The sequence below is a fragment of the Delphinapterus leucas genome, chromosome 20 (assembly GCF_059928025.1).
Source record: "Delphinapterus leucas isolate spDelLeu-1000000601 "Yukka" chromosome 20, BTC_Dleu_Yukka2, whole genome shotgun sequence".
Classification (NCBI taxonomy): Eukaryota; Metazoa; Chordata; class Mammalia; order Artiodactyla; family Monodontidae; genus Delphinapterus; species Delphinapterus leucas.
Window position 1 is genome coordinate 53,816,720 of NC_143148.1, and position 24,573 is coordinate 53,841,292.

The 24,573-nt window shown below is 46.1% G+C and overlaps 1 protein-coding gene across 1 annotated transcript in view; it reads right to left on the reverse strand.

Annotated features, from left to right (window-relative positions):
- The window catches only part of LOC111179696 (polycystin-1-like protein 2), an 83,146-nt gene extending 58,939 nt beyond the window's left edge, over positions 1-24,207 (reverse strand). Inside the window, 9 exon segments of the mRNA XM_089902489.1 lie at positions 44-214; positions 217-447; positions 2,410-2,630; positions 10,937-11,288; positions 14,001-14,185; positions 15,842-15,851; positions 18,721-18,906; positions 21,027-21,191; positions 23,669-24,207. Coding sequence (XP_089758615.1) covers positions 44-214; positions 217-447; positions 2,410-2,630; positions 10,937-11,288; positions 14,001-14,185; positions 15,842-15,851; positions 18,721-18,906; positions 21,027-21,191; positions 23,669-23,969 — 1,822 coding nt within the window. The 5' untranslated portion in view covers positions 23,970-24,207.
- Between the last annotated feature and the right edge of the window lie 366 nt (positions 24,208-24,573).

Below are 24,573 nucleotides of genomic sequence, written 5' to 3' on the forward strand. Positions count from 1 at the left end.
AAGAGGAGGGAGGTTTGGAAGGGGAGACACAAACTCCAAGTACCTTCAAGAGGAACTGCCACGTGGTAAGTCCCAAATGGCCCCCCAAGGCTCTCTTTCTCATGGGAGAAGGTTGCACTGAGTCCTGCCACCTCAAAGTTCAGCCTCTCCGGGATACCGTGAGCCGCCGAGACATTGACCAGTAGGTCCTGTCCAAGCTCCAAGTTGCCAGAGCCCAGGAGGCCTGCAGGCCTGACAGGGGCTCCACGAAGTGGATGGTGATGTTTCTGAAGGGGGCAGAGGTGGTGGTGTTGCTGGTGGCACAGATCTCCAAGTGGTGCATCCCTGGGCCCACCCATTGCTGGACTGCTCCATCCAGGGTCACACTGTAGGGGAGCGGGCCCCTCTGCGTGGTGAACTCAGCCAGGGTTGTGTTACCTGACAGCACAGTGTAAGTCACCCCTGTTCCTAGGTGGAGTAAGACACATTTAAGAATGTCAGTCATGCAGTAGATTATACTGAGGTAGTTCAGACTCCAGTTGTAAAGTCAGATTCCACATATAGACATAGATATGGATATAAAGACATATGTAAGGATATATCCTCCCCACCCAAATATTAAAACGGATTATCTCTGAGTATTGGGTTCATGAGTGATTTTTCTTTCAGGACCCTCTCTGCTCACCTGCATATTCTAATTATTTTATTTATTTTATTTTATTTATTTGGCTGCGCCGGGTCTTAATTGCAGCACACAGGATCTTCGTTGCCACGTGTGGGTTCTTAGTTGCAGCATGCAGGATCTAGTTCCCTGATGAGGGATCAAACCCGGGCCCCCTGCATTGGGAGCGCGGAGTCTTAACCACTGGACACCAGGGGAGTCCCTCTAATTATTTATACTATGCACGTGTTACCGTAAACTTAAAAGTTCGTAGTAAAAACCTCAGAACATTTTGTTGATAGAGATATCCTTGTGGCGAGGAAGGCTCAAAAGGTAGCATCTCTTAAGGGTGCGGCTGGTTTTTATGCATGAGAATTAGCCTCCAGTCTTGTCTTAAGTCGAAGCAGTGAAGCCCTTTCCATCTCCATGACTAACTGCCTGAAACCCTGCCCAACGAGAGAACTCAGCCTGTTCACATTAAGGTGGGGCTCCCTTACAGACTGGGGCTGGTTATCCTAACTGGATGCTAAATATTGTGGTTGACTCTTAAAAAATATGATTTAAACCACTAAATTAAGATTCTTTGCAATAGAAACCAAGCTAGTATATTTCTTGTTTGAGTGATGCTACTGTTGCTGCTGATGGTGTTGACGTAAGCCCTCTGAGAACAGGAACCCTGACTTTCATGTTTATTGCTGCCTCCCCCCCATACCTGACAAAGAGTAATCACTCAATTATATTTGTAGAATGAAAAAAGATTATCTTAAGTTTTTCCAGGTGCACCTAGCAAGCTATCTTCAGCCAACAAGCACACCAGAACAGAAAGGAGCCCCAAGCACTGTGTTTAAAGTCCCGTTATAGATCCATGAAGTTACTGCTCTGAGTGAGGCTCTGGGTGGTATGAGGTTGGACTGAGACATGTCCTCACCTCCACAGCTCTGTGCCACTCAGTTTATATCAACAGGTCTCTGTCCAGATCTCAGACTGGACCTGTGCCTTGAGGAAAGATACTGCCTTCGGTGAGGATGGGAGAGTCTATTGACAGAAGGGGTGATATTCAAAATATTTAACAACTGAAACTGCATGGGCACCAGCTAAGTAGAATGATGTTCTGATGAATCAGAATGGACACTGTGACCAATCCGAATGGATGCTGTGACCAATTAGAATGGACGTTGTGACCAATGAGAAATATTGCTATGACCAATCAGAATAGATGCCATGACAAATCAGAATGGATACATTGACTGATCAAAATGGACATGATGGCCAATCAGAATGGCCTCTGTGACCAATCAGAAGAGAAACTGTGAGCAATCAGCATGGACACCAGCCATAACAGCTGCTGTAGTTGATTATCAGCCCTAACTGGGGGCAATGTGATTGTGTCAAGCTGGTCGATGCTGGCTGTGCTGAGATTCACATTCCCCCAACAGGGAATGGCTTGGAAGTTCAAGTCTTGTGATGGGACTAGGGGCATGCAAATGGTCTTCAGAAGGATGGTTGCTCTCACTAGCTTACTAGCCTTGTGACTTTGGCCAAATTTCTCAACCTTCCTTCCATTTCTTCCTCCGTAAAATGTATTGGGTGGGCTACTATATAAGCACTTAGACCAGTTCCTGGTATACACTAGGTACTAAATAAATGAGTGGCTAAGAAACTAACTCCATAAGTGTTTGCTGTTAGTATTTATTGAAGCCTGGGAGCTGGATGGATAGATTGGGGGCAAATCAAGGCTGCCTTGACCTTGACCATTTCTGCAAACTCACCTCCATCAAGCTCTACCTGAATCCACAGAGGGTCCCTGAAGACTGCCCAGCAGAGAGGGCTCGTTCCTGATGTGGACAGGCCAGAACACCCAGTCACACAGAGCCTCTCCATCTTGTCTCACATCGTCACTTGCTTCTGAGCTATCACGTTCCACTCGCTGGTTGTACACTCGACAAACACAGTGAATTCCCCAGGGGCTGTGAACTGGTGGAAAACGCTGCTGGACAAACTGCCAACAACGGTCAGAAACATTACCAGTGTTGGGCTCACACACACGGGCATTCACATGTGTGCATGTGTGCACTCCCACCATACATCTCCCCCGCTCTGCAAAGATAAAAAACAATGAAGAAAAAGATGGTACACGACCAAGCCACGCTCTCTGTGTTTGTGAAGGTTACACTGAGACTCCTGGAGCAGGTGAGAAATGGAAGAAATAGCTCTGACTAATTAGGGAGTCGAATACTTGGCTGCAAGTCCGTTGTCTGCCATTTTCTCCCTCTGTGGCTCATATACACCCCCTCTCTGGGCCTTCTTGCTTCATCTGTAAAATACTATGCCCCAGCCTACCTTTCTGAGCCTTGTTTTCTCCATTTGTAAAATGGGATGAGTCCAAACATATCAAAATTGTGAGTATGTTTTGCTTCTCATTTTCCCAAGGGGACTAATTTAAAATCTCTCAAATGGCCCCAAAAGATTCATGTGACCTCCCCTCCTGTCCTCCTCCTCAGCTCCTGCCACACTCCCCTTCTGTAACTATACTGGTAGCTCAGGCCTCTTTCCAGTTCATAGAACATGTCACTTCTTCCCCACCCCAAGGCCCAGAAGTGCTCTTTACAGGGAAGCCTCTTGCCCATCCCTTTGCTCATACACTTGCTCTTCCTTCAGTTCTCAGCTTAAACATCACCTCCTCAGGGGCGTCTTCTTAGATTCTTTTATAACTGCCATAGCTTTGCTACTTCTCCTAGGTGACACTCATCCCTTTTGTGCTCGCTTATTTACTGTCATGCTTCCCTGTGGGGCTGTCAGCGCAGACAGTGTCTGTCTAGTTCTCCCTTTATACCTGGCGTCTAGCACAGAGCCTAGCACATAGTGAGGGCTTGAGAAATAGTTTACAAATGGATACAGTTGTGATAAAGCTTGGAGAACAGTAACCTGATTCTTGGTGCCGGCCAAGATGGAGTTAGCCCACTACAGCCTATTTCTTCCATTAATCACAACTAAAAACCTGGGTAGAACACAAAAAGAAACTACCCAAGGACCCTGAAAAGTAAAAAACAGTAGGCAGATTGCGGGTGAAAGTCAAAACTTTAAGAAGTTTTATCATCCATAAAGACGGGAGTTTCCTGTTTTCTTTCTGGGTTTTTTTTTGTGGGGTTTTTTTTGTTGTTGTTGTTGTTTGTTTGTTTGTTTAATCTCCTTTATCTCTTGACTTTGTCCTGAGGGTAGTCTGGGTCATGGTACTGCACAGTGAGTAAAGAAAACAAAAACCCCGAGAGAAACACCCTCTGTTTAGCCAGAGAACCAGAAAAAGGGCCCCAGTGAGTCTGAGACTACAGAGGAAATACCCACTTTTGTTTTGTGTTAGTCTTTTTTTTTTCTCTCCTGTACCTACCCCAGGCTGTCCTCTCTCTTGGAGCCTCACTGACTGTGTGGGGTGATGCAGACCCCAAAATCCCTAAGAGAAAACTAATCTTTCTATCCAGAGGATCCATGGAAAGGGGCCTGTGGGAGCTGGAGATTGTGGGGAAAGTCCTGAAAAGGAGAGATGCAGAGAAGATGATTCCCTAATTCTGTGTATGGCCCAGCATGAATCATGAGTTCACCCAGAAACTGCACATGTGCAGAACAGACCCAAAGAAATATAGCAAAGGCCTCTTGGACTAAAGTACAGCGTAAACCAGCACCCCGAGTGGCACATGAATGGAACAGACCCTGACGGTTTTGGAAACTGAACTGGAATGGGAACCACTGCTCACAGAAGGCAAGTCAGAATGTGTGGTCTGAACCTAACTGGGTTGGTTGCCTGCTAAAACAAAACAAACAGACAAGAAAAAATGAACATTTTCCAGAGTATTCTTAAAAGGACCCAGAGTGTCAGAACCTACTACCTAAAATGTTCAGAATATAATCCAGAATTGCCTGATACACAAAGAACCAGGAAAATGTGGCCAAATTTCAAGGGAAAACATAATCAGTAGATGTCAACCCTGAGGTGACTCAGATATTAAAATGTCAAAGACTTTAACCCAACTATTATAACTATGCTCCATGAAGTAAAAGGAAACTCTCTTGAAATGAATGGAAAGCTAGACATTCTCAGCAGAGAAGCCAAAACTATTAACAAGAGCCAAGGGGAAATTTTAGAAATTAATAACACAATGTCTGAAATAAAAGATTCATTGGTTGGATGCAATAGCAGAATTGAGATGGCAGAGGGAAAAGTCAGTGAGCTTGAAGACAGAGCAAGAGAAATTATCCAATCTAAAGAACATAGAGAAAAAAATTTTAAAAATTTAAAAAATGAGCAGAATGTCAGCAATCTGTGTAACAATATCTAAAGGTAAAACATTTGTGTTATTGGAGCACCAGAGAGAAGAAAGAGGTTGCTGTAGAAAAATATATTTGAAGAAATAATGGCTGAAAACTTTCCAGATTTGACAAAGCACATAAATTTAAAGATTCAAGAAGTTCTGTGAAACCCCAAATGTAAAACACAAACAAACAAACAAAAACAAAACAAAAAAAACCTTAAAGAAAACCTTGCCCACACATATAGTGAAGTGCTGAAAACTGAAGATAAAAAAAATCTTGAGATCAGTCTGGAAAAAAAGTGATACACTACATGTAGAGAAAACAGTGATTTGAATGACTGTAGATTTCTTTGGAAACTGGAGGTCAGAGACAGTGAATGACATCTTCAAAGTGCTGAAAGAAAAGAGCTGTCAACACATAATTCTATAGCCAGCAACAATATCTTCCAGGAATTAAATCAAAATAAAGACATTCTCAGGAATGAAGAAATTCTGTAAGAGACTTTGTTGCTGCAAAATCTACTTTAAAAGAAATGCTTGGGCTTCCCCAGTGGCTCAGTGGTTAAGAATCTGCCTGCCAGTGCAGTTCGAGCCCTGGTCCAGGAAGATCCCACATGCCGTGGAGCATCTAAGCCCGTGTGACGCAACTACTGAGCCTGTGCTCTAGAGCCCATGAGCCACAACTACTGAGCCCGTGCGCCACAACTACTGAAGCCCATGTGCCTAGAGCCCGTGCTCCACAACAAGAGAAGCCACCGCAATGATGAAGCCCGTGCACTGCAACGAACAGTAGCCCCTGCTCGCCACAACTAGAGAAAGCCCGTGTGCGGCTACAAAGACCCAACACAGCCATAACTAAGTAAATAAATAAACAAATTTATTTTTTTAAAAAATGAAAAAGGCAATTTGAAGGAAGTTTTTCCAGCTGAAGGGAAATGATATCAGAGGGAAACTCGAAACTTCAGGAATGAAGGGAGAGTGCAAGAAAAGGTAAATATCTTGGTAAATGTAGCCTATTTTTCTCCTCTTAAGTTCTTTAATATATGTATGACTGTTGAAAGGGCTTTTCAATGTATGTAAACATCCTACAACTGACAATTATAACATAAAAGATGGCAGGCAAAGGAAACTATATGCTGGTAAGGCCATAACATTTTACCTGAAGTGGAAAATATTAACTCTAAGTAGACTGTGAAAGGTTAGATATGTATATTGTAATCCCCAAGGAAACTATTTAAAAAGTAATACAAAGAAAAATAACCAAAAAAGCCAATAGGTAAGCTAAAATAGAATGCTGAAAATATTCAAATAATCCAAAAGAGGGGAAGAAAGGAGAGGAATGGGGGAAAATAAACAGAGGGTGCGAACAGAACACAAATAACAAAATAGTAGACCTAAATCTAACTATATCAATAATTACATTAATTGTAAACAATCTAAACATACCAATTATTATGCCAGATGAGATTTTAAAAAACCAAGACTCAACTGTATGCTGTCTATAAGATGCCCACTTTAAATATGACAATATAGATAGGTTAAAAGTAAAAGGATGGTCGTATAGCACAGGGGACTCTACTCAGTGCTCTGTGGTGACCTAAATGGGAAGGAAATACAAAAAAGAGGGGATATATGTATACGTATAGCTGATTCACTTTGCTATACAGTAGAAACTAATACAACATTGTAAAACAACTATACTCCAATAAAAATTTTTAAAAAATAATCACTTTGAGAAAACAGTTAACAACAACAACAAAAAAGTAAAAGGATGGAAGAAAGATGTAACAGCAAACACTAATCAAAAGAATGTTGGAGTGGCCATTATTAGTATCAAACCATGTAGATTTCAGAACAAGGAAACTAACTGTAGAAATATGAAGATGGCCTTGAATCCTACCTGTTTTTCAGCAATCTGTCTGGAAGAAGCAATTTATTCCATTCTCTAAACTCTGGTGCCAACTGAAATTGCCCAGGACTAAAAAGCAGAGAAATGGATTTTTCTTGATTTGTCACCCAGTGATCTCACCCAAGAGAAAAGAGTGCAAAGTGGTTTAGTAACTGCTGCCAACAAAGAGAAGCTGTGCTTGGAGTACAAAGCAATGGAGACAACAACTTAAATTTAATGACCCTATGACCCAGGAATTCCACTCCTGGGTATAAACCCAACAGAAATGTGTACATATGTGCATGAAAAGGCATGTACTAGAATGTTCACAGTTGCACAAGTTGTAAGAGTACAAATGGGAAACCACCCCAATGCGTATCAACACTAGAGTGGATAAGTTGAGGAATATTCATATAACAGAATGTTATACAGCAGCGAGAAAAAAGAAATCACAGTTATACACAGCAATATGCATAAATCTCAAAAACATACTGAGCAGAAGTAAGACACAAGAGAAAATATACTTTACGATTCTATTTATAAAAATTTCAAACACAGGTCACAGTAGTCGATGATGTTAGAAATCAGTATCCTTGTGGGGGGGCGGCCCGTGGAGGATTTCTGGGTACTGGGTCATGTTTTGTTTCTTGATCTAGGTGCTGGTTACATGGATGTGTTTATTGTCTAAAAATTAATTGAGCTGTATCTTTTTGTGCAGTTTTCTATACATATCTTATGCCTCAATAAAAAGTTGAAAAATTACTCCAAAATTCCATCACTTACTGGTTTGTATACACTGCTTTGATACTTGACGTGAATATGATACAATTTAATGAGAGGTCCCCCAGACTCAGCTCTGTCCAGAGGTGACTCAAAATAAAGACCCAAGAATTATGGCAATACCCAGATCTGTCAGTAGGTGGCGCTGAATTACCCAACACTGGACTTGGACAAATTTCACTTTATTCAAATTGTGTCTATAGGCACATAGTATAATTTCAGAAATGTAGAAAGTTTCCCACGACAAACAGAGAAACAAAACAGCTTGCCATGCAAATGAACACAAGACATGGGGAGTGCAAGGCTAGAAGGAGCTTTTAAAGGAGAAATCCTTTGACTTCTTACGCTGTTTCTATTTGAGGTTGAATCCTATCCATTAGCTCATGTGATTTATCTAGGGTGGAGACAGAGTCCGATTTGAAAAATTCACCTGTTGGCCTAATGAGGAGTTAAGCAAAAGTAGGAGTCCGTACAAACACATTTTAAAAAAGCATAGTGACGTTTGCACGAAGTATGTGACTTCTGTATACTTAAAATTCATGCCATTTTTCACACTGTAAACTGAGTTCTGAGGCTGCTAGTGCTGATAAGAAAGCATCAGAAATATATCTCCCAACGTTAATAAAAATGATAGCAGAAGGTGAGTGGGTAGTTTCAAGGTCTAACAGATCTTTAAAGTAGACAAAATTGGGTTATCGGGTTGGAGTGATGGTGGAGGGTATCACCATTTATTTCTTTCGAAAGAGAAAAGAAAATGCAGTAGCTTTCACTTACAGCAAATGCCCAGAGGGTTTGCAAATGTAAAGCATTGTTTATTGCTGTTTCTCTTAGATTATGAAAACATTTAATCACACAGAGAATTCCAGAGAGTAATATGATAAACACCCTTGGACTCACCATCCAGAGTGGACAAATATTTGCATTTTGTCCCATTTGCTCCAGTTTTTAACTACATTTTTATATTACTGAAATGTCCTTGTTTAACTAAAGAACTTAGCAGGGCTACAGTCAGTCAATTTTGACTTATGCCAAATGTAATTTGTATAAAATTTGGGGGCTGAAAGACTATGTAACTTAGCATTTCTTGTTTTTTTTTTTAATTTATTTATTTTTGGCTGTGTTGGATCTTCGTTTCTGTGCAAGGGCTTTCTCTAGTTGCAGCGCGCGGGGGCCACTCTTCATCGCGGTGTGCGGGCCTCTCACTATCGCGGCCTCTCTTGTTGCGGAGCACAGGCTCCAGAAGCGCAGGCTCAGTAGTTGTGGCTCACGGGCCCAGTTGCTCCGCGGCATGTGGGATCCTCCCAGACCAGGGCTCGAACCCGTGTCCCCTGCATTGGCAGGCAGATTCTCAACCACTGCGCCGCCAGGGAAGCCCCAGCATTTCTTGTTTTATCGATGAAATGGTAGCAAACGGGAAGAAACCTGCAGAATAATGCCATGGGTATTTCTATCACTTAAACCTTTTTTTTCTCCAAAGCAACTTCATATTTAATTTCTCATTTTACTCTGTGAAACAGTTAAGATCGCCATCAATATAAATGTGATAGGGAAGGAAATGGAAACCCAGAGATTGTCTCTGGGTCTCACATCATATCTAGGATAAGAACCCCAGCCTCTGGACACATTTTATTTTGCGGCATGGCACAATGCCTGAGACCCCAGAGGACTTCTGAGTTTGAGACCCGCACTCACTGGATCAGATTTGGACTGTGGACCGGGTTGGTCCCCGGGTTGCCCCAGCCCACCCAGGCCTTCTGGGAATAGCAGACACCCACAGGGCTGAATTCAGAACCTCTAGCCCACACAGAGTAGAACCAGAGATGTTTCAGGGTTAGGAGAGGTGCTTATGGGCCTCCATGATTTCCCTGGGAATCCTTGATTTCTCTGAAATGAGCCAGATGCCAAGGAGGATCTGGAACTGATGGGGCACCCCTTCAGCTGGGGCACCCAGCAGGGTAGAATGGAGCTTATTCCAGGCCCAGGTAGGACTTTGAAATGTTATGAATTGTGTTCAGCTGCCATCAGCTCGGGGAGCTACTCTTCCCTGGAGGATGCAGCGTCTGGTGCCCTTGGGCCCCGATGCTGCGTGCTGTGTTCTCCACCAGGGCCTAAGAGCCTAAGAGCCTGAGCTTTGATTCCAGGCAGCCCTGGCTTGCCTGGCTATGCTGTCCCTCACCAGCTGCGTGGCTTGGGCAGTGCTACTGGACCTCTTGAAGCCTCAGTAGCTTTGTCTGTAAAACAAGATGATTACGTAGTTCAGCACTGTCCAACAGAAACAGTGTGAGCCACGTGTGTCATTGTAAACTTTCTAATGGTCACACTGAAAAAAGTGTGAAGGAGCAGGTGAAATTAATTTTAAAAAATTATTTCCTTAACCCCAATAGATCCAAAATACTATCATTTCAATGTGTAATCAATATCAAAACATCACTTCGTGAGATATTTTACATTCTTTCATGGGAAGGGAGCTACATCTTCAATATCCCACGTGCATTTACATTTACAGCACATCTCAGTTGAGAGCAGCTGTATTTCAAGGGCCCAGTAGCTCATATGGTGAGTGGCTGTTATTCAGGACAGAGTAGCTCCTGCTCATGGGGTTGTTGTGAGGATTAAGTGAGATTGGGTGTGAAAGCTGCTTAGCTGGACTGTTATTAATATTGCTACTATTATTTTTATTATCCTTATCAACAAAAAACATTCGTACACGCAGGTGAGCATCTTCTTCACCCCGTTACTGACTCCTTGGACAGTGACTGGGGAGATTCCGCAGAGCCGAGCTAAAAGGACCCAGCTCTCCATGACTGTTTGAGTGACCTTCTCCATTGAGAAAACCTGTGAGCACCATTCCTCCCATTCCCATATGTATGCCCCTTTGTACTGTGACTCTGCCTCTCCTTCCACCAACAGGTGGAGACTATTTCTCCACCTGTTCAGTGCGGGCTTGGCCATGGAACTTGCTCTGGTCAATGGGACATTAGAAAATGTGACACAAGTAGTGATTTGAAAAATGCTTACACATTGGGCCTTGCTTTCACTCCCTGCTGGAAACTCTTCTGCCACCATGCAGATGAGCCTAGGCTAGCCTGTTGGGTGATGAGTGACACATGCCACTAGCTGACATCCAGCTAACTGCCAGACAAAAGAATGAGGCCTTCCTAGGCCATCCAGCTGAGGTAGTCCAGACAAGAAAAGACACCTAGCTGATCCAAAGAACCATGAAAAATTATACTATTATTGTAAGTCACTAAGTTTTGTGGTGTTTTGTTATGAAGCAGAAACTGACTGATACATTTTTTCTCAAGACTCAGAAATTCCTCTTACCTTGTGGGGTAGTAGGGATCAAAAGTGTGGCCATCCCCCATATTAATTATACAGGACAGGTTTCCAATGTAGGGACAGAGGAGCCATGTAAGGGAAATGGTGACATTGTCAAAGATGAAACTCTCGGGCTTCCCTGGTGGCGCAGTGGTTGAGAGTCCACCTGCTGATGCAGGGGACATGGGTTCGTGCCCCGGTCTGGGAGGATTCCACATGCCATGGAGCGGCTGGGTCTGTGAGCCATGGCCGCTGAGCCTGCGCATCCGGAGCCTGTGCTCTGCAACAGAAGAGGCCACAGCAGTGGGAGGCCCGTGTACTGCAAAAAAAAAAAAAAAAAAAAAAAAAAGATGAAACTCTCATTGCCCACCATCGGCTTCAGGCCTGCACATCAAAACTCAAAATACCATTTGCCGTTGCAAAGCAGATGTTTCTGTTTAAAACCTACTTTCTTCTATCTACCTGACCTTTATCTTTAGTGGGGCTTTTAAAGTTTTAAAATTTTTACTTTTTAAAGTTCTTTTGAATTTTATTTTTCATTCCTAGGTAATACATGACCCAGATACAGAATCTGAAGTGTACAAAAGGGTCTACAGTGAAAAGAAAGTCCTCCCCGACTGCTACCCCTCAGTCCCCCAGTTCTGCTTCCCAGAGGCAGCCATTGTTACCAGTCTCCTGGGTCTCTTTCCAGAGATACCTACACACTCACAAGCATGTACATACTTTTCTATTTATACAAATGGTGCTCTGTTCACTATTTGGCACCTTCCATTTTTTTCACTTAGAATATTTTGGAGATTGTTCTATATGAATTCAGTTAGAGCTGCCTTATACTCTTTAATAGCTGCACGATGTACCCTAATTTATTTAACCAGGATCCATTGATTGTCTAAGTGTATTTTATAATGATTAAAAAGGCAAAAGGCAAAGCACCTTTAGGAAAATCTCCTTGGCTAGGGTGGCTGATGAATCATCGTTAGCAATTTAGTGCACATTAAACTTTACAAATTTGAGCTTCACAAGTTGGCCTGGAGGATGGGGTGAGGGGTAGAATTTGTGGCAGTTCACCCAGCCATGGGCTGATTGGTGCAGCACAGTCTTTTGGTTTCTGACTTAAATGAGAAGGGAAAATATGTAAGAACCTGAATGCAAATGAAAAGGACTTTCTTGAGCTCGTCAGAAAGCCACTGTGGTCCTGATTGGTACGGATTCGTGATCATCCGAGGAAACTCAGGATGCAGCAGGCCCTTCTGGGCACAGAGGCAGGAGCTGGGGGGCAGGGGATACTGCTGGATGAAGTCCTTCCCTTCAGAAATCAGAAACTGATGGTAATCAGAACCCACCGATTCACAAGGGACAAGATATTTGAAATCAAAGTCAGGACAGAAAATCTGGTCCATGTGGTAGCCAGACCCAACTCACCCCCCTACCCCTAAGCTACCCGTCTGTCTGATGACAGCAAGGCTGCAACTGGCAGATCTCCAAGGGCACCCTTTGTCCAGGAGCAAAACCACCAAACGGAAAGTGCTGCCAAACCATGTGGCCTCTCTTCCCAGAAAATGGAACAAGACACCCTGCTCACTCTTATTCCACCCAAGTGTGTTCTGCAAACTAGTGCCACCCCCCCTTCCTGCACCCTCTCCTCCGTGCAGCCCTCTTCCTCCTGTCCCCAAGGACCCCACTCTCCTGGATGGCCCCTGGGGACCCCAACCTTCTCTGACTCATCTTTCCCCTTCAGAGCTCCTTGAACCATTACTCACGGACTCGGTAGAATTTGCCATTCTGACCAATTAATTGGTTGGACAATGGCATAATGTGGCGTCCCAGCTTGAGGGGAAATTTGCACTCACACTGTAATAGGAATGAACTCGATACAGCCATCTTGGAGGGTAATGTGGCAATGTCTACTAACATTTAAAATGCACGTACCCTGTGACCCAGCATTTCCGCTACGAGGGATCTCTCCTCTAAAAATAATCCCAGGTGTATGTCAAGATATATGCACAAGAATGCACAAGAGAGCACTGCAGAGTGATGCATAACAACAAAAACTCAGAAGCAACCAAAATGTCCATCAAGAGGGGAACAGGTTGGACTTCCCTGGTGGAACAGTGGTTACAAATCCGCCTGCCAATGAAGGGATCACGGGTTTGATCCCTGGTCTGGGAAGATCCCACATGCTGCAGAGCAACTAAGCCCGTGCGCCACAACTACTGAGCCTGCGCTCTAGAGCCCGTGAACCACAACTACTGAGCCCACGTGCTGCAACTACTGAAGCCCGCGCGCCTGGAGCCCGTGCTCCACAACAAGAGGAGCCACCGTAATGAGAAGCCTGCGCACCACAATGAAGAGTGGCCCCCGCTCACCACAACTAGAGAAAGCCTGCGTGCAGCAACAAAGAACCAAAGCAGCCAAAAATAAATTAATTAATTAATTTAAAAAAAGAGGGGAACGGGTTAAATAAATTTTGACATAATCTTACGATGGGATACTATGCAGTCATTAAAAGAATAAGGTAGTGACTTGGAGAGATGTCCACGATATATTGTTAAGTGAAAAAAATTGAGTTGTAGACATATACATCTATGCGTTCATACACAGCCATGTCTATGAAAACACTTTAAAAAGCAGGGAAGAATTTATTCTAAACAATTGAGTAGTTTCTTTATGAGGAGTAGAATTGTTGAATTGAAGGGAGGGATTCTTCCTTCTTGATTTATAAAACTTTTATAAATTCTGGTAATATGGGTTATTTTTATGGTTTTTTAGATTTGTAAAAGTCCCTGTGCATTCTAAAATGGCAGTCTACAGGGAGGGTGGTGGTTGAGTGCGTGTGGCATGTGGGAATCCTTCCAATCAAGTAATCTTGGTTTTGTCTGTTGTGTTTATTGGGTCACCCCATGAAATTTAATTTGAAGTGTCCTGGGGTTAAAACAGTTGTTTTTCAACTTCTGGCTTGTTTTGCAACTGAACCTCAAATGCTTTACCCTGCAGCTAAGCCAGGTGGGGAGGGCAAGCCACAGGGCAGCAGTTTTGGGTGAGGAGGTCTCTCAGTACTGAGCAGATCCACCCCCATGGATAGCTGCACCCTCTGCTCCAAGGAGGGCTAGAGATAAGAAGGGAATTCCCACACCCAGGCAAGTTGGGGACTCACCTTCCCGGCAGTGGTACTGTACCCACAGGTAACTGCCCCAGGTGGGGCACAGGTCTCCAAAGTAGGCCCCATCTGCTGCCCCCTGGCAGGCCTGCAGCACCCTGGCACTGGCCTGGGAGGCACCCACATCCCAGCGGAAGCAGAAACCGTGTGAAGGACATTAAAGGATAGGGTCAGACAGAGATGAGTGACCTTGAATTCGTTCATTCACCCACCATCCCCCCAACAAGTACCTGTTGGTATCTCCTGAAGACCGGGCACTGAGCCCGGTGCTGGGGGAGAAACAAGTAGGATTCCTGCCCTCAAATATCTCAGGGTCCAGCACAATGGTTCCCAAACTTCAGAATACCAGAATCCCCTGGAGGGCTTGTGAAGACAAAAATTTCCAGACCCTGATTCTGATTCAGTAGATTTGGAGGGCAGCTTGAGAATTTGCTTTTCTAACAAGCTTCCAGGCGATGTCGATGCTGCTGGCCCAGGGACCCCACTTTGAGAACCACTGGTCCAGTGGCATCTACTCAGGTGGCCTAAGGTAGAAACCTACATCCTGAGAACTGGCAAAGAGGGCACAAGATTAGGAACCCTGTGTCTGCCACGGGCACCAGGTGCCCACAGGAGGGAGGAGTGTGGAGACCCAAGGCCAGAAGCCTCAGGGTCATCCCAACACCCATTCCCTCTGCCCATGTAGACATAATAGATGCCTACAGAGAGGCCTGGAGAAGGGACAGGCAGATGCTGTAGCCCTGGTTCCCTTCTTGGCTTGAGAGCATCCTATGGCTCTGCCCTGCACTGCATCACTTTCCTTGTTCTCTTTCGCATCTTAGAAACCCATGCTTGCTCCAGGCTTTGGAATATTTAAATGCTCTTTTCCTGTCTGGTTGCTTAGCCAGGCAAGCCCCACCCCCTCCTCAGATGCTCTCCTGGCCCTGGTTCCTCCCCAGCTGTTATGGTTTTGTGCTCCCCTCACCTGGTTTTTAGCCATGGGCCGATGACTCCTTGATCTATGTCTCTTGTTTAGCTCTCTCTTGAGTTCCTATCCTGTATGTCCACTTGTCTACACAGCATCTCCACTTGGACATCACAGGGCACTCCAGGCTTCTCATATCCTGAAATGAGGTCTTGATCTCTGATTTGGGTTGAAGTGTGTCCCCTCTAAAAGGTATCTTGAAGTCCTAACCTTTGGTACCTGTGAATATGAGCTTATTTGGAAACAGGGTCTTTGCAAACATAATCAAGTTAAGATGAGGTCATTAGGGTGAGCCCTTAATCCAGTATGACTGGTGTCCTTTGGACACGGAGACAGGGCATGTGAAGTTGGAAGCAGAGATTAGAGAGATGCACCTACAAGGGTTTGTGGGCAAGCATTGCCGACAAATACCGGATGCTAGAAGAGGGAAGGAAGGGCTCTCCCTTGCAGGTTTTGGAGGTAGAGAAGTCCAGCTGACACCTTGATTCTGGACTCAGCCTCCAGACTGCAAGAGAACGTGCTTCTGTTGTTTTAAGCCACCCAGTTTGTGGTACTTGGTAAGGCTGCCCTAGGACATGAAGACAATCTCCCTCCTCCACCTTTGCCACCAGCTGCTCCTCCCCCAGCCTCTTCTCTCAATGCCAGGGTCATCCTGGACTCCCATCATTGACAAGTCCTGTCAGTACGTCCTTCTGTTTCTGGAATCTGTCCATTTCTTTCCATCTGCATTGCCCTCCAGCCTCCAGCCTCTCTCACCTGGGTTTCTGGCATCAGCCTCCCTTGTTTGGACTCACAGCAGCCTGCGGGCAGCTTTAAAATACACCTAGCCGTGATCCTCCCCTGCTCAAAACCCTCCAGTGCTTCCCCAACATCCTGGGGCTAGGGTCTCGGTTCCTCAGGCACTAGTGCCCCACCTCCCCCCATGCTGAGTGCTTTGCAGTTCCCTGCACCTACCACGCTCTTCCTCGGACTTGCATGGGTTCCTCCCTCTCCCCAGAACACCCATCCCTGTTCACCCAGCTGTCCTTTTCCTGCGTGACTCCTATCATATCTTCAGGTCTCAGCTTAGATCTCACCTCCTCCGGGAAGGTGGCCAGCCCTTTGACCGTTGGTGCACAGATCCACCCTCACCCTACCTGGTTCCAAATTGCAGGGAACTACATTTCCCAAACTGCCCTGTGCACTGGCAGGCGCTGATTGAAGACTGAAGACGACATATTAACTTCCAATGGCTGCTGTAACAAATTACAAAAACGTAGTGGCATAAAACAGCACATTTATTACCTCACCTTTCTGGAGGTCAGAGGTCTGGGTGGGCTCAGCTGGGCTCTGCTCAGGGTATCACAGGGCTGAAATCAAGGTGTCACAGAGGCTCTGGGGAGGAATCTACTTCCAGTCTCATTCTTCTTGTTGGCTGAATTCAGTTCCTTGGGACTGTAGGACTGAGGTCCCATTTCCTTGCTGGCTATCAGCTGGGACCACCCTAAGCTCTTAGAGGCCTCTCTCCGGTCCTCCCATGTGACCCCCTGTCTCTCAGAGCTGGCAGTGAGGAGTCAGAGCTGTCTCATACTTGAATCTCACTGACTTCTCCATCTGCCACCCCTGTCTTATGCTTCTAGCCAGAGAGAATTCTCTGCTTTGAGGGGCTCATGTGATTAGATTGTACCCACTTCGATAATCCAGGATAATCTCCCTATTTTAAGATTAGCAACCATAATTACACGTACAAAGACCCTTTTGCCACGTAAGTTAACATATTCATGGGCATGGCATCTCATCATACCCGCAGTTCCAGGGACTAGGGTGGGAATTTGGGGGTTCAAAGTCTGCCTGCGCCAGACGGGAAGAGGTACAGGGCAGGGTGCTTTTTGCCTTCTCTCTCACCACATCTCTGAAGCTCTAGCTCCCTGGGGCCCATCCCTCCCTCCATGGTCATTGCTCCCACAGGGCAGATCATGGTTCTAGCACCTGCTGGGTGGCCCTGACTTCTGGTTTTGGTGTGACATCCCCCATGGCTGTCCCTCCAGACCTTTGGGGTGGTAGCGGCTTTCTGCTCCTCTAATCTCAGGGTTGGATCATCATCCCCTATTCGGCTTCTCAGCACTTCCGTGACTGAGTAATTGGGTAACCAATTCCCTGCATTAAATTCCCTCTGTTGGAAGACCTAGCATGATTTCTGTTTTCCTGCTGGGACCCAGTTTGCTATACCCCTCAGTGTGAGATCTGTACCCTACTAGGTGCATCCACAGCACTAGACTACAATCTCCAAGAGAGAGGGAATGTTTTGTTTTGCTTTGTTTTTGTTCACTGCTCTATCTCCAGCACACAGAACAGTACCTGATACATAGCAGGTACAAAATGAGTCTTGCATGAGTAACTAAACAGCACCTTTTCTCCCTTCTGTGTGACATTGAGCACAGTGCTAGGTAATTGCCTGTATTTGTTTCTGTCTCCCCATTAGACTGTGAACCCTTCGAAGAACAGACTGTGTTTGATTCATCCCTGCATCCACAGAGCCCAAGATAGTGCATGGCACAATTTTGGTGCTCAATAAACGTCTGTCAGCAAACTGACTGAATGAATGAGTGATGGTGACACTTAGGTACAAACAGCCCCCCTGGGGCTCTGCCCAGATCTCCTCCAACCCTCCCCAAAAGGATGCAGGGCTCCCATCCAATGTGCCCTCTGGGCGTGGCTACAAGGTTTGGAAGCTTGCATCTGGGCCTTTAAGGAAATAGCCCACTGAGCTCCATCTGTGAAGGAGGCACACCCGTTGGCCCGTCCTCCGGGCCTTTCCTCCTTGGTGGGCCACAGACTCAGGAATGCTGGGGCAACGAGGCGAGACGAAGAGAACCAACTGGCTGATTTCGGCATTTCTTTCCCCCATGCCTGCTCTAAGGGGAGGAGGGGTGATGTGGGTCAGATGTGGCGGGGAGAGGTGCAAGTTTCTTTCCAAGGGAAAATCCTTGTCACCAGACAAACCTGGCTCAGAGGCAGATTTAATCTGATTTAGAAAAATAAGACCCTAGAGAAACTCTCCCACGTGAAGGAGAGATACCATCCAGAACAGGAGAGATACCACCTGGAACGTTTGTTTGTTTCAGGACTATTCGCAATAGCAAGGATTAAGCAACAATCCTGCACATCTCTCAATAGAGGAAAAGACAAACTATGATATAGTTACATAATAAGTGAAACAAACTAGTACAACATGTATCAAGACCGATGATACGAATCTAATGTTTTATTCATTTCTGTAATGAGGGAATCTTAAGCAGATATGGCATAATGCTAAGATTTGACAAAGTTGGGTAGTGGGTCCAGAGGATTTCACTGAAATTTTTTTCATTCTTGTACGTGCGTTTGAAGTATTTCGAAATTTTAAAAATTTAAATTAAAAAAAGAAAGCAATGTTTTTGCACCCAGTTGGGGTGGGGAGGAAAATGTCCACCTGACCCGCCAGGTGGGTTTGATGTCAGGTGAAGGGTGAGCAACGGCCCCCTTACTCCCCTGCTTGGTACTGTGGGCAGACTGGCCAATTTTCCTATATGATGGAAGCCCAAGGTCAGATATGAAGGTTGTTCAATCCTTCCAGACCCTTTGCTGGGCACAGGACACCAGGAAGTGCCCTGCATTTGCAGCCAGAGCTACAGAGCCCTTGGGCCCTACCTGCCACTTCGTCCTTGACGCTGACCCAGTTGCATTCCTCCTCCAGGTCTGAGGGGTCCCCGGCATCCTGGATGCAATAATGGGGAGCCTGGCGCCCATAGAAAGCATCCTGGATCTGGATCACCTCCCCTGAGCCATAGTGCATGGTGGCATTGAGGTTCTCGCAGGCCAGACTCTGGCCGACACCTGTGGCAAAGGTAAGGTGACACCTAAGGAGGGCTCGTGGTCACAGATGGGCAAGTGCCCAGGTAATGGGAAGCAGAGGGGTCTCAGGGGTCAGGACTGTGAGATGCAAGGACACAGTGGGAGCTGACTCAGCAAGGGGATGATGTGGAGGGCATGAGCATGGCTCTGGGACCAGACTGCCCAGGGTCAGGGCCAGCCCAGCCACACTCGGGCTGTGTGGTCTTCTGCAAGTTATTCAGCTTCTCCGTGCCTCCTCTTTATGGGGGGAGTCAATATCACACCCCATAGAGTCGTTAGGAGGATCAAATGAGTCTGTACAAGTAGGGTCAGGGCTGCAAAAGTGGCAAGTATCATTCCACCTGTTTCGAGTGCCTTCCTTGAGACTTATCTGAAAACAATGCCTGGCACATCATAGATGCTAAACAAGCATTTGTTGAATGCATGAGTGATTTCATTGAGTCTTCATACCAGTCCTATGAGCTGCACTATTATCCTCCCCTGTGGTAACATCGGGCTCTGTGGGGTCACTGTGCTGAAACCCCACTCCAGCCCAGATCCTGGCATGTGGTCTATGCTCAGTAAACATTTGTTGATAAAGAATGACCTGGCTCAGATGTGCACAGCAGAAAGTAGGAAACACTGGCTTCAGACTCAGGCCCGTCTGCCTGGTGGGACCGCCACAGGGCAGGGGTTGAGATCAAAATCTGTGTTCGTTTCCTAATGGCTGCTGTAACAAATGACCACAAACTTAGTGGCTTAAACGGCACAAATTTATCTTCTTACAGTTACAGTCAGAAGTTCAAAATGGGCTTTACTGGGCTAATATCAAGGTGTGGGCAGGGCTGGTTCCTTCTGGAGCCTCTAGGGGAGAAGCTATTCCCTTGCCTTTTCCAGCTTCTAGAGGCTGCCCCTTCCTTCATCTTCAAAGCCAGCAGCACAGTGTCTCCCAGTCTCTCTCTCTGATCTTCACGTCTCATCTCTGTCACCTCCCAGCTGTGTGGAACTTACCCTTTCTGAGCATCACTTTTCTGAGCTTTATCATGGGCCTGCGACAGAATGATGGAGGTATTTCTACTGTGTGATGAATAAGTGCACAGAGGCACGTACAGCTCAGTGCCGGGAACTCCTGCTGGATGTATGTTAGCTCTTCCTAGTGTGACCTCGTGCCAGGGACTGCAAGACCCTGGGGGCTGACGGTGCTGAGACAGGCTTGCAGTGGGAGTGGGGAAGGGGATGGGGTTTGGGGGGGAGCTTTGGTAAGAAGTGAGGAAGCTACACAACCCACAGGCCCACAAAGCTTTCGACTTTTCCGAATCGGCCAGGCAGGAAAGTTAAGCTTGCATGGCATCTATAAAGCTGAGTGTGGGGGAAATAGAGCAGGGGTCCCCATAAGTGTCTGAACCCAGACTGGGGCCTGGGTGCCAGAGTCTCCAATGAGGGGCTTAGAACCAGGGAGGGGACTGGGCCTGGAAGCCCAGAACCTTTTGTCAAGGCTGGCTTGAGGGTCAGGGGACCACAAGGCAGCTCAGCTCCAAGACCAGGCCCCCCATGGCAGGCAGGACCCAGTGTGGGTCTCGGGCCACTCCTGCGGGGACTCACACACAAAGTCCCCAGGAAGGGGTTCCCAGGGCCCACAAAAGGGGCCTACCACAGGCAGCAGCTGGAAAGGGCACAAGAGCAGAGCGTGGGGGGATTTGGGAGTTGGGAGTGAGATGCGGGGGTGAGGGGCTCAAAGCCAGGCTGACCAGGGAGCGGGAGTCAAGGGTGAGTGAGAACAGCCTCCTGGGACCACATGTCTCTTCATGGGAAGACTGGAAAGGGAGCAGAGATAGGGCTGAGCACTTCCCTCTCATGTGGGCTATGAGAGGGGAAGACAGAGAGACAAGTGAGACTAGAGGGCAGGTAGGCAGGTAAGTGGACAGGGAGAGAGCGGGACATGAGCTGGAGAGATGAAGTGAGACACAGAGCATCACACAGCCGGAGATTGTGGGCATTTAGAGAGATAGAGACAGAGAGACAGAGAGATACAGAAAAAGAGAGAACAAGACAGAAGGAGATACAGAGAGAGAGAGTCAGAGAAAGAAAGAAGGAGGGAGACCCCACAGCACAGGCCAGCTCACCAAACTCGCAGATGAAGGCGAACTCCTGTGTGCAGTTGTCCGATGGCAACCACCCAAAGGAAGGGTCTCTCCCATTGTAGCCCCAGGGGTTGGTTACAGAAGCATCCTGCCCTCGGCGCCAGTGGCTGTAGCTCACATTTGAGGTGTCCAGCCAGATCCTGGGCCCTGGGATTGGGAATATGACCACTAGGACTTGGAAGGGTCCTCCTGATCCTGGTGTGCAGAGAGCTTGCCCCAGCTCCACTCCTTGTGTGCAGTGGGTGCTCAGGCAGTGCTGACAGGCTGAAGGCCTCTCTGTCCCATGCCAGTGAAGGTGCATCACCTAGCCACTATCTTCTAAGAGAAGGTCTCAGCCTACAAACCGGGGTGCCGAGCCCAAGAGCCCATACAAAGAGGTTTGATGAAATAGATGATGCTTCCAGTAATGTGTAAGCACAATTTGAAATAGAGCACAGGACTTCCCTAGTGGCACAGTGGTTAAGAATCCGCCTGCCAATGCAGGGGACACAGGTTCGATCCCTGGTCCGGGAAGATCCCACATGCCGCGGAGCAACTAAGCCTGTGCACCACAACTACTGAGCCTGCACTCTAGAGCCCACAAGCCTCTACTACTGAAGCCCATGAGCCACAACTGCTGAAGCCCGCGAGCTCTAGGACCCACGTGCCTCAACTACTGAGCCCACATGCTGCAACTACTGAAGCCAGCGCGCCTAGAGCCCGTGCTCCATAACAAGAGAAGCCACCGCAATGAGAAGCCCACACACTGCAACAAAGAGTAGCCCCCGCTCACCGCAACTAGAGAAAGCCCATGCGCAGCAGCGAAGACCCAACGCAGCCAAAAAAATAATAATAAATTTAAAAAAATTTTTTTAAGGTTTAAAAAAATTTTTTTAATTTAAAAAATAAAAAAGAGCACAGAAGTGTGCCTCGGGATGGCAAGACATACTCCAGAGAGAAGCAGGGGCCCTTGTCAAATATACTTGGGCAGCACTGAGTTAAAGTGGAAGCAATTTTCATGATTTTGGTACTCTTCAGAGCCTTGAATACACCAACATGATTGTTGAAGAAGTGTGTGTGTGTGTGTGTGTGTGTAATACAGAGGCACACCAGAGGTCTAGAAAACACTGGCTGTAAACTATTTACTGTGAAGACTCAAAAATACATTTACCATTTTTTTAAGGAAAAGAAATCCATACATATGGTTAAAAAAATTCAAAGAACACAAAAGGGTATAAAGTGAAAACATCTTCCCTCTTTCAACCTATGGACTACTCCCATTATTGTTATGTTTCTTGAAAATTGTTCCAGGATGAATTGTATCCATACATCAACATTTATGAATGCCTGAAATCTAGTTACATAAATGCCATCATATCGCACACAGCCAGGACAGTCCCTTGCTTCTTAAATAACACTGAGCGATGGAGGTTGGGACGTATCAGCCTATTCAGATCTACCGCATTTTCTGTAGCAGCCATGCAGTATCCCTTGGAGATTTTAAATAGACACACGCTCCTTTAACTGCGTGAGAATGGGTGTCCGATATACAGAAATCCACAATTTCTGCATCTACAAAGCAAGAAAGCATTCAATAGATGTTGCCTGAAGATGCATTTTAGAGTTCAAATCTCTTGGCTATGAGTTTCCTAAAATGAGCTTCTCCGGCTGCTCCTTTATTAAAGTATTTCCATCCACGCTGGTACATTTCTACAGGTGTTCAGCCCAGACCAAGCTACTCATTTATAAAACCCAGCAGCTTCTACTGGGCAATGGGAGGTAGCAGGACGCTGTCATCTTGAACAACTCATTTCATCCCTCTGGACTTATTTTCCTCATTCATAAAATAAGAGTAGCAGTGCTTGCCTCATGGGGCAGGGGTAAGGCTTAAATACGGACATTTATTTTTTGTTGTGTATGGACACTGGGAAAACAAAACCGGCCAGAATAATGGTTCCTTCCCTTGAAGAACTCATAGTCCGGGGGGAAGACAGCTAAAAACTGAAGTCGTGCCAAAAGTGCTCTCCTAAATGTGTGGACAAGATCCTACAGGTGCAAAGAGGAGGACTCACCTGAACGTGCGGGGGTTGGAGGAAGGGGTCCTCACCGAGTGAAGGATAAGGTAGGGTTTCCAAGACAACTGTTACCATGAGACTGTCTAATGTGAATTGAGCTGTGCTAAGCACTTAACCCACTTCAGCCTCATAACAAGTGGGGGAAGGACATGTGGAAGTGCTTTGAAAATAGCTTAGTCATTATTTCCTGAGACTCTGTTTTCCCATCTGTAAAATAGGGGCAACAATCATAACTGTCTCATCGGTGATGATAAGGATTCACTGTGAAAGTGGACGTGAAGCACTCAGGACAGTGCCAGGCACTATTCTAGCAAGAACTGAAGAAGCCATAGCTAGTCTTAGGCACAAGCAAAGAAAGGGACATTTCTAGCATGTCAGCTACAAGCTGGATTCTGTGCTAGGTACTGCACAAAAGTTCTTTTATTTGATCCACAAAACAACCAAAAAGGAGGGTCTCCTTACCATGAGAATTGGGACGTACTAATTTGTTCCATGGAGTTCTGGGTAAGAAACTATGGTGAGAATCACAGCCATAAGCTCCCCATAAAACAAAATTATCGTGGCACCTACCTTCTGTAGTATCATTCCAAGCCAAGTTCCATGTGAGTCCAATCCACCGTTCCCTGTCCTGGGTGAGGTGCTTCTGCAGAAATAGCTGGGTGGCTTCACCATGAATAAAAACCAAATGGCCTACCTGCTCCTCACACCAGCTCTGGGCATTATAGAAGGTGCGGCCGAGAGGCACAAATTCATAGCAAGCATCTCGGAAAGCCACTTGGCTCTTAGAGCAAAAGCTGCCATCCTCTGGCTTAGCCATAATGGCCCTAAACCCCAGGGCAAGCCCCAAGAGTACCAAGGCCAAGGTGCTCATCCTTGAACCATGGCTGGAGCATCTGGATGGGCCTGGCTCTCAGGTCCTTCATATGCTCGTGCCTTCACAACTGGCTGCCGTCCATCTTTCCTTCTCTTGTTGTATCACATAATAGTGACTAACTTCTTGTTTAAGTGTCTGCATTTTTGTTAATGCACATCTTGTTAATGTGTCTGCATCTTTGCTTCCCCCAGCTCTTTGTTCCATGAAGTTCCAAATCCAATTAATTTGCAAAAAGGTCTTGTAGAGAAAGATAAAGTTGCTGTATCACTTGTCTGCTTGTCATTGGGTGAACCATTAGCTTCTGATAAAAATTCCTTGTTATTGGTTTTTATGTCATTACCCTTCAGGGCTAAATGTTTCACGAGGAGCCATCAGCTTGTGGGAAGTATGCGATAAAAGAAAACTGGCAGGAAAGCTAGAGTTATGGATGGTAAAGAAACCAAGTTGAGCTCATATCCAACCCCATTGTCTGTGGCCGCTGTGCCCAGATGATAATCACCTTCTCCCCAACATGGCTTCAATCCTAATGGAGATTTTTTCTGCTCTCTGACTCATCACATTACCACTCATGCCTGTTTGAGAATAAAAATTTCCTACAAAA